The 10,689-nt window shown below is 37.6% G+C and overlaps 1 protein-coding gene and 1 long non-coding RNA gene across 2 annotated transcripts; one reads left to right on the forward strand and one right to left on the reverse strand.

Moving 5' to 3' along the window:
* Nucleotides 1-7,719: 7,719 nt before the first annotated feature.
* LOC127129367 (uncharacterized) lies at nt 7,720-8,354 on the forward strand. Its single transcript, XR_007806316.1, has 2 exons — nt 7,720-7,837; nt 7,917-8,354. It is a non-coding gene; the product is annotated as an uncharacterized LOC127129367 (long non-coding RNA).
* A 471-nt stretch (nt 8,355-8,825) lies between these two features.
* LOC127129368 (serine/threonine-protein kinase EDR1) lies at nt 8,826-10,020 on the reverse strand. Its single transcript, XM_051058575.1, has 4 exons — nt 9,953-10,020; nt 9,778-9,859; nt 9,604-9,698; nt 8,826-9,370 (listed from the first exon to the last, which is right to left on the reverse strand). Exons 1-4 carry the CDS (start codon nt 9,991-9,993, stop codon nt 9,244-9,246), a joined length of 345 nt encoding a protein of 114 aa, XP_050914532.1. The 5' UTR covers nt 9,994-10,020; the 3' UTR covers nt 8,826-9,243.
* Between the last annotated feature and the right edge of the window lie 669 nt (nt 10,021-10,689).

Here is a 10,689-nt window from a genome sequence, read left to right on the forward strand (position 1 = left end):
AAATTTGTCAAGACTTATGGGCCAGACTTCTTGCACTTCAAGGCATATTTTGAAAATACTTTCTTCATGAAAGTTGTACCTTACTATGTCCTCTTTCACATCCTTTTGGAATCATCCCATTTGGATCATTGGTTTGAAAGATACGCTCATCTGAAGTTGGTATTATAGACTGAATTTTTTGACAGCATTTAGGCCAAACTGGCCCAACCATTTTGCAGCTATGGGACCTTCACTTTATGGCCATTTTTCACCTCTTTCCACTCATCATTTCAAGTTGTTTTCAACATGAAAAATGTTAAGCTCCATGACCTCTTTCTACTGTTTGCATTGCCTTGTCATTTGGTCGTGTATTCATCAAGTTACAAAGTCTTAAAATCACCCTGTTGGACTTATTTCCATGCCATGCTGCACCAACCAACCAACACATGCTTTACCTCATTTGGCCATTTGCTTTATGTTCACTCACTTAAGTTTTGCAACATTTAGCCATTTCTTTTCACACCTCATTTTCACACATGTTGTTCATGAATCCAAACAAATCTTTCAAGCCCATTAAACATTTCAAACCCTACATACTTAAAGCTCCTAAACCCTAATCTGAAAAGTGTTGGCTGCTATTTTCAAAGGAGGCAAGGCAAGCAAGAGATCCATTTCCATTTTCACAAGTCGTCAAAGTTGAAGCATTGAAACAACACTTTTTTCCATCCACCCTCTCCATCTTCAAGGGGCAGTGGACCTTTCATCCACTAGGTAAGCATCTTTTCACTCTCTTCCATGGTAATATTTCATGATCACACCATGTCATGCTTATGCTTATTACTTGTTTCTTTCATGCTATCCATCCATACTTCATGTATTTTTCATTTATTGCCATGCTATTTTCGTGCTTATTTTACATGTTAACAATATACCATGCTTGTTTATGAAGCCCTCACCATGAGGCATTGCTTTAAGTTGGAGTTTTGTGACATTATTTTTTATTGAATCTGTGTGCATGAGCCTCTCTTGTTGTTCACTTTTCTACATGCTAAGGCCATTATTTTCATCGAAACAAAGCACCATTGTATTCTACATGTTCCATACTTGAACTTTGGTTTTCACATCATCCCATTTGGAGCACCATAGCATGAGATATTTTGATTGGAAGATTGGGCAAATTGGCTGCGTTTTACGTGTTCATTAGTGCATGGTTGTTAGATTTTTTTTTTTTGCATTGCATCAAAGAGGCATACGTGTCGCGCCTTCAACGCCAGATCCGCGCGCCTGCTCATGATCACGATCGTCCATTACGTTTTTTGTCCTTTGTGACTTAAGTGTAGTTGACCGGTTGACATATGTCACATGGATTTTTTTTAATTAAATGTATATTATTTCTTTGTCACGCTGGAGCATTCACGCGGGTTGGGCCTGGCGCTCCGCCCTGCTGTTCGCACCCCATATTTTGCCTGGCCCATCACCTTTTATTCTATTCATTTTAATTTTAATTTTTTAAATTCATTTTATTTTCTGTTTAGGTTTTAATTGTTTTAAAATATTTTCTTATTTCATAAAAATCCAAAAAAAATACTTTTTACATTTCTTAATGTTTTATTTAAATTATTTTATTTAATGTTAATATTTTATTTTAATTATTTATTTCAAATGGTTCATTTTGACACACATATTTTTATTCATTTTATTTTCTTGACTTAAAATTATTTTTAACTTCTGATTTTTGGGATGAGGATTGACCAATGTCTCATGGTCAACCTGACCTTTTATTGGAATTTTATTTCCCATTTTAAATTTATTCTTGATTTATTTCTAACCTAGTCTTGTTGTTTGACTTTTGGTTTGACCTTTGTTTTGATTCAATTAATTTAATAACCAATTTTCATTATTTTTGAAGTCTTTTTGAGGGATGATGATTTCCTGACCCCACCTTAGTTAGTTTAATTTTTCATAATTTTCTTGATTAATTTACTATTTATTTGATAATTTTCAAGTTGACTTTTCCATGATTGATGTTTGACTTAGGGATTGCTTATGGCAATTGAAGAGATCTTTTGATCCTCCCTTGTTCATATCATATGCCATGTATTAGAGGCCTTTCATCTTGATTTTATTTGATCCTTGCATCATTTCCCAATTAAATTATTCAGTGATCCTTTGTGTGCATAGTTTCACCTGTCTGATTCATCTGATATTTTTTATACTTGTTTCTTTCATCCATGCTTCTATTGTTTGATTGTCTAACATGTTTATACTTCTCATGCATTGTCTAATGCTCATTCATTTCATTATTTGATTATTTGATTTGATCATATACTTGTTTATGTATCTTATTGATTGATAATTGTGGCCTTCTTGTATGTTGTATGAGGCACATATTTCTATTGTTTGATTGCCATGGACAACCCCCATTCATTACAAATGTACCCCTCTCCCATGAAGTGTATAATGTTTATTCTTTCATTCTTTATTCATCTATTAATACAAGAGTTAAAACAAACATCCGATAACCATTTCAAAACAAGATCAAAACCTCGATCCAACGTCGAGTAATCATTTTCAAAACTTAACAGAACCAGCACGTATTCATCCATTCTTTTGTAAGTCGATTGCTTCATGCATCGCCATTTTCTCTTGTAAGTCGATTGCTTCGTGCATCGCCATCTACCCTTATCCCTGGTTCCTTTCCTTGCTCCATTCATCGATTCTTGTTCCGTTTAGGTAGCACCCATTAGGTATAACCCTTTGTATGATAACATAGGTAGAATTCCCTCTTTCTTTTGTATGATAACATAGGTAGAATTCCCTTATTCTTTTGTATGATAACATAGGTAGGTTTCCCTTATTCTTTGCATGCTAACATTAGGTAGATGTTCCCATTTGTAAATCCTAACACTTAAGTCCACATTGCATGACAACACCAGGGCAGAGCTTCCCCATTTCTTTAGACCTTTCGTGCGTCTCCGATCCTGTGGCATGTCAGTCCGTCCTATTGCAAAGAGATAACTGCCTAAGACTCGATTCAGCGAGCTGCGACACCTACTGCTAGGACGTGAACACATTGCCCACTCTCTTTTGACACAACTGGTGTCCTCCTTTGTAAGTTCATGTTCAGATGGCAACCCCTAGTTAGCCGAACTACGGCAACTCTGATTCTTATGTTCAGATGAGATACGTAGGCACGAGACACGATGTCTTGCCGAGTTTGTTGACTAACGACTAACAACTAATCCTTGTTTCTTTCGCCCTTGCTGCGATTTTTTTCTCTCGCCCTCATTGCGATCGAGACCTTCCCTTTATCTTGCCCTAGTTGCAATCGAGACCCTTGTTCCCGTAGTTAGCCGAACTACGGTTTGCTCTGATTCTCATTCCCGATGAGATACGTAGGCATAAGACGCGATGTCTTAGCGAGCAAACTTCTCTTTAACCCATAGGTAGCCGAAATATGGCAACTCTGATTCTCATGTTCAGATGAGATACGTAGGCACAAGATGCGATGTCTTGTCGAGTTTGACTGACGATTAACAACTAACCCTTGCTTGTTTTCGCCCTCGTTGCGATTCTTTTCTCTCGCCCTCGTTGCGATCGAGACCTTCCCTTTCTCTTGCCCTAGTTGCAACCGAGATCTTTATCCCCGTAGTTAGCCAAACTACGGCAACTCTGATTCTCATGTTTAGATGAGATACGTAGGCATAAGACGTGATGTCTTTGCGAGCACACTTCTCTTTAGCCCATAGGTGGCCGAGCTACGAAGACTCTGATTCTCATACTCAGATGAGATACGTATGCAGTGGATGCGACATCCTGCGAGTCATTTTCTTTTGACCCTTTCCTTTTTTTAGTAAATAGTACATTAGATATACACACACCCTTTAGACAAGAACAACAAGAGTGGATCCCGTAGAGTACTACGGATGCGTAGGGGTGCTAATACCTTCCCTTCGCATAATCGACTCCCGAACCCAAGATTTGGTTGTGAGACCTTGTCTTTTCCTTTCCTTTTCTTCAGGTTTACTTCGAGCGTTTCCTTTCCCTCCTTTGGGATAAATAACGCACGGTGGCGACTCTTCTGTCATTTCTTTTCTTGCCGGTTGATTTTTTTGCAGGTTGCGACAGATCCTCAAATAGGCTCATATATGCATAAAATTATGAATGACAGAACTTCCCTTGATTAAGTTTGATCATAGGTTGAGGTTGCTTCATGGGCAAGGCACAGTCAAAGCACAGTTGAATTAGGGTTTCCTTGGGAAACAATCCTCAAACCCTTGGGTTATCTTGATCAAATTGGCAAATTGAGATACTTGGGAGACATATATGATGATTAAGATATTTGTGGACCATTTCCATGCTTGTTCTGATCTTCATCTAGCCATTTCTTTAAGCTTAGGAGCCTCCTAGGAGCATTGGAGCACATGATCACTTCAGCTTCAAAATAAAAAGAGTTAGTGACATATTTTTGTGCTTTTGGTTAGTAATCAAAATAAGAAAAGCAATAATATGCAATACAAGCATGCTTGGTGGTCTCAAACCACTCACACAAGTCCCAACCCTAGGGTTAAAGAGCCAAACATGCTATGATCCTTGAGGCAATGCACTGAGCAGTGATATGATGCCATGAGGGATCTTAGGGTCAAAATTAGGATCTTACAGATGCCCCTATTTAAGATCATTCTAGCCGGAGATATGAAGGTTAAAATCTTCATCTCGACGAGGTAGAATGGACTTATATAATAACAAAGAGATGAATTTTGGTCCCTAAGAGACCTCATGATGCAAATGCATGTATGCAAAATAAAATCTTCATGTTGAATGATTGCCACGAAGGAAAAGAAATCAGAAGGAACTGAAAGATCCATAGGAGTAATGCACTCAGTAGGGAGATAGAGACTCTGGGGAAAAGTAAAAAATGCGTGAGAAGGCCACGACTTGAAAACTTGCTGGGAGACACGAAGGGATTCCATGAAAATAAATCGTTGGAAAGACTCGAGCTGACGCAAAGATGCATGTATTGGGGAATATGCTAATATAGAAGAACTATCTATAAAAGACACGTCGGATAAAGATCCAGACTCAGACAGGAATGCCCACAAAGGACTCAGTTGAGGAAGAAACAACGAGATATTACCGGCTACTGGGTAATAAACTCAAAGAGAGACATGTCATCAAAACACCGGTTACTGGGTGAGAGAACAACATGCTCAGGGAGAAAGAATATCTAAGACTGGTATAAGGGTGAGAGATATCAATCATCCAAAACATCTGAGAAGGACCCAAAAGGTGCATTTCATCTTAGGAAAATCTGACTCCACAGGGGACAAAAAGTCATAATTGGGAGCAGAAGGAAGGAACACCCGTGATACCGATTACTGAGCATATAATAGGTGACCAACCAGGCGTGAATTGGGAACATATCCAAGACACTCATCATCCGAAAGGAGGGCTGAAAAAACAAACTCGACTTACAGGATGGACGTTCGATTCCACAAGGAAATACGAATCTTACTCAACCGGGGAAGAAGAAGACTTCGATTGAAGAGCGCATGAGATATATTATCTATTACCGTCATAAATCAACCGAAAAGAAAGGACATCGGGATACCAGTTACTAGGTATATAATGATGACCAATCAGAAGGAGAAACAATCATTACCAAACAAGGGTAAATGAAATATGACTCCCAAGGGATAAATTACATGACAAAAGCGATTATCCAAGAGATATATCACTGATTATTGTGTGGTATGCTAAAAAACGAAGGAATATCAATACCGAATACTGGGTAAAGATAACCAACAAAGAGGGGATTGCATCTACCGGTTACTGGGTAGAAAACCACAGAAATAGGACTTACAAATACCGGTTACTGGGTAGAAGGCCACGAGATCCATTGGGGAAAAGGATGAACAATTACTGGTTACTGAGCAATTGATCAACTAAACCACAGGAAACTGCAGGGGATAACAAGAAAGGAGTCAATCTAGGAACAAACTAGAAAGACACAATTAAATAAGACTCAACCCAATGAGGATATAACTCAGGGGAGTAATTCCATCCCGATACGGAACTAGGGAGGGAACTGAAACAATAATCATCCACGAGGACATAACTCAGTGGGGAATAAAGAAGGAAAAATAGACACTTTATGCCTATGGGGCCGACTCTATATGGAGAGATCAGACACGAGCATCTGCTTGGGAAGAACATTTCACCAATAGCAGGAGATAACAAGCAAAGATATATGGCAAAGAATGCAAATCATGAATATCTGAATGTTATGATTATGCATGTATATGCATGATTTGTGTATGATTAATGCTGACAGACAGATATATCTAACACAAACAGGTTCAAAAGTCACGAACGGACATCCGGCGCGACATCTCAAAAATAAAGGCAAGGCCTACCGGAGAACTCAGTTCTGGTAGGGATGATCAAATACCGGAAGACATCGATCACCGCTGGGGATAAACTGTGAGCAATTCTCAAAGGAAACTGTCTTGGCTGAGGGAATCGGAAATGAATCCTTCGTCAACACGTGACATTCTGGGGATCAAAAAAGAAACAAACCCTCCACCAACTGCTTTATACCACTTCCTGCTGAGGAGACAACATGAAAGCTAATGAAGAGGATATAAACATGCTAGAATGTGAACAAATGTCTTACGTTTTGGAAATCATACTATCCTTGGGAAAGCACTGAGCACATTCCATTTATCCTTTTTAATCATTGTGAATGTTCATTTTGTTTAGGGTTAAATACACTTTACCCCCCTGTAATGTTAGCGAGTTTAGGGTTACCCCCCTGGTAAAGTTATTTTTTCAATACCCCCCTTATGTTATGTAGATTCCTTCATAGAACCCCCTAATATCCAGGTGGCATGGAATCTTGGTTTTTTATTTCAGACGTGGCTTTTTAATTTTTTTATTTTCACATGTGAATCTTCATTAGGTCTCCAGCATGGCATAAACTAGAAATTAGGGTTCCAAATCCATCCCTCTCTCTCTTCGTGAAATCCATCCCTATCCCAAATCCATCCCTCTCTCTCTTCGTGAAATCCATCCCTACCCCAAATCCATCCCTCTCTTCATCTTCGTCCGTGTCCCCTTCATCTGGGTTATGGGTGGCAGCAAGGCATCTTCCACGAGTGAAGTTGGAAACGGCTTACCAAGATGTGGATGCAATGAAACCATGAAGTTGTTGGTCTCCAAGTCAATTGAAAACCCCGGTCGCAAATTTTGGAAATGCAGGAATTATATGGTGAGCAATTTTGAAGCATTTTATTATTTTGAGTTTGATTTCGAAATTAATTGTTGGTGGTGTTTGTCTCAAATTGCAGAATGGGTGCGGTTTATTTTTGTGGGATGATTTGGTCAGTGAGTTTGCAGTGAAAGAAACCAATCCGTCCGGATGCCGCCAATGTGAAGTCAACAAGGCTTATTTGATTGAATTTTCTAAAGAGATTGTTGAGGAGATAGATTGCAGAGTCGGAAAGCTTAACAAGTTAGAAAAACTGAAGAAAAAGATTGCAATGGAAAAGAGGAAAAATTTATGGTTAATGTTTGTAATTGGTCTGTCATGGATGTTGATAGCAGCTATGGTTAAGTTAGTCTAATGAGTCTGTCATGTAATTGTCTGTCATGGATTTCTAATTTTCAGCAATGTTAGCCATGGCTCTCTGCAGAATTCATGGTTTATGAAAAACAAGAAAAAATATGACAGACTAGCCATTGTTTTCCTTCTCTCTCTGAACCTTGGTATGTATTTTGATTGAATCACAGGGAGAAAGAATTAGCCGCTGTTAAGATAAATGCAGCAGATGTTGATATAATTGCAAACGAACTAGAGGTAACTTATTCAACATGTACTGAAATCTATCTAGAAAGCTTACATTCCAATTAATTGACATACTTTTCTCATACTACAGTTGGACAAAAAGGTGGCTGAAAGAACCCTGCGTGAGCATAAAGGTGATGATGTTGCTGCCATTCGTCATTTGCTTCACTAGTGTGGTAGAAACAAACAAGGGAATATGATCTGTATTGGCTTATATTTACTATTTTGCATTGAAATTTGAATCTCAAATGTATACTATGATGATGATGATATAGTTCATTAGAAATTTGAACTATGATGTTGATGATATTGGAATAAGCCTCACCCCCTCAATTTTTGTGGTCCAAATGAAGCTCCTATTAGCTTACGGAGTTTGGTTATTCACGAAGATCTTCTTGCTTGTTGTACTTATATAGTTTGTCATCATCAAGCTAAGCTAGTACTAGTTTCTACTCAAATGTAACAGCTCTACATGCTTTTGTGATTACATTATGTTGCTTCTGACGATCCAACAATTATCTGACTTGCTCTCTATGTGTGATCAAATATAAGAATTTCTTAGTACCCAGAACTTGATTTTAACCCCTTACAGGAACTGTAAAACTTGTTTTTCCCCTTCAGAAACAGTCTTTCAAGACGGTAGGGATTTGTCGTATTAACGGATTCAGTTGGTATGAATATAACAATCAGTTTCTATCACAAGAGTCAAATTATTTTCATATAAACGTAGATCTTTTATGTTGTCTTAGAAAGTTTATTGAAATGAGAAGTTAACTGCACTATACTCTTGTTAGGTGATAATTCTTTTCATCAGTTATAGCAATAACATAAACATAATTCATTTATGTGTGTATGCTCACTTTATTCACATTCAAATAACTCATCTATTAAATTTTCAATTTCTGCAATCACGTGACTTGTCACATATGAATTGGAGCAAGGAAGAATTTCAATAACAAAAATCTTAAAAACAAATTAGTCGATAAAGCTGCAATGAAAATTCACAAACCATTTCAAGTAAAATTGTAGATAATCAACAAGGATAATGCAACTAAAAAGTGCCAGTTCTATGCAGTAAAATGAAACCTCTTCAGTTTTCTTCCCTTTTTCTACCTTCTGTACAATTAAAAGTGGTACAAACATTTTCCATATAAAATCATATTACAGTGATGATAATGATAGAAACTCATTCACAAGACTCAACACACAGCAGCATCACTATTAAGTTCAAGATCTTCAATGGTAAACACACAATAACTTGAATAGTTTCGCAAGATTAATGCTATGGAGCTCCAAGACCAACTGTCTGTACCAACTCATCTACTCATAAGGAATGTTTTTGTAAGATATGTGCAAAATAATCCTTTGGCATCAGCAGCCACGACTGACAAAAATCAAAAGATGGTTCACTAGTTCGGCTAGGATTCCTTTTGAGTGACTTCACCACCACCAGATCTGGCTGCTTGAAACTGAATCGTATACCGTCTTTGCAGCTCTTTAAGCCTTTCCAGCAGTTCCTGGAATGTTGGTCGGCTAGCCGGATCACTGATAGTAGTAATAGACAAAGTTGTAAGTTAGCATATTATGACTGATGATGACCAGTGATGTTTAACATGAAAATAAATTAAGATTTAATCCATTAAAATAAGTATGAAAATCCATGTTAAATTTTTGTTTTTGTTTTCTTTCCTAATGATTGATAAGATTTGTGTTTGAAAATTTAGAGCAATGGGAAAGAAATGATAAATTAGAAGTGTAAGAGTTTAAAGAAATCGCACGTATGCCAACAACTCTCGATTATAGAAGTCCACTGTGGATCAACATCTTCTAGAATTTCTAGCCGATGGTTCATAAACCCCACAGCTCCAATAACCTGAAGAAGAAAAATAGAGAAATTGTTCATATATATTCCTGCTAAGCTCGAAAAAGACAGTGTCACAAGAAAACAGTACCTGCATTGCATTGAGAGTATCCCAAGGAATTTTTTCTGTTGCAAGTTCCCACAATATGACTCCAAAACTGTATACGTCGGACCTGGTTTTCTCGAGAAGAAAAAATAGATATGTAAGCGGAACTCAAGTGACAATAAGGCAGAGAGAGAAAGCAATTGTGGTATAGAATAAGAACTTTTCATTTGAGGGTTCGTTACGAAGAACTTCTGGTGCCATCCATTGAGGCTACAAAGCAAAAAAATGCCAGGAGATTTCGTCTTCGTTCCCTGGAAATTTCGTCTTCGTCTTCGTCTTCCCCTGGAAATTTCGTCTTCGTCTTCCCTGCTATGTTCAGAACCCTAATTTTCTAAGGGGGTATTTGAAATTAAAAAGTGTAAAATGACACATAATCACTTTAACAAAATTAAAAATATGCCAGGTGTAGGACCTCTTATTAGATTCCATGCCACCTGGATATTAGGGGGTTCTATGAAGGAATCTACATAACATAAGGGGGGGTTTACAAAAAATATTTTTACAGGGGGGTAATCCTAAATTCGCTAACATTACAGGGGGGAAAAGTGTATTTAACCCTTTTGTTTAAAATAATTTATAAAACTTTATTTGTCTTAAAACAATGATATTTATCAACTAAAACATGCAAACATTTGTTAAACAGAAACAAGTAAGAGTGCCAAGAATTGGATAAAAACTCAAATTTATTTAGTGGAATGGTAGTCCGCAAATGGAGAGACTCCATGGATCTTTACAAATTTGAAATTGGTGATATACATGGGAAAAGGGCTACATTGAACATAATGACCGTTTCTTCACCAACTCTGAGTTTACTGTATTTGACGCTTCGGTTGACGACGGTTGAGCGAGAATCCCTAACAAATGACAACTGCAGAACAAACTCTTGTCAAGATGCAG

This window comes from Lathyrus oleraceus, chromosome 3 (assembly GCF_024323335.1).
Source record: "Lathyrus oleraceus cultivar Zhongwan6 chromosome 3, CAAS_Psat_ZW6_1.0, whole genome shotgun sequence".
Taxonomy (NCBI): domain Eukaryota; kingdom Viridiplantae; phylum Streptophyta; class Magnoliopsida; order Fabales; family Fabaceae; genus Lathyrus; species Lathyrus oleraceus.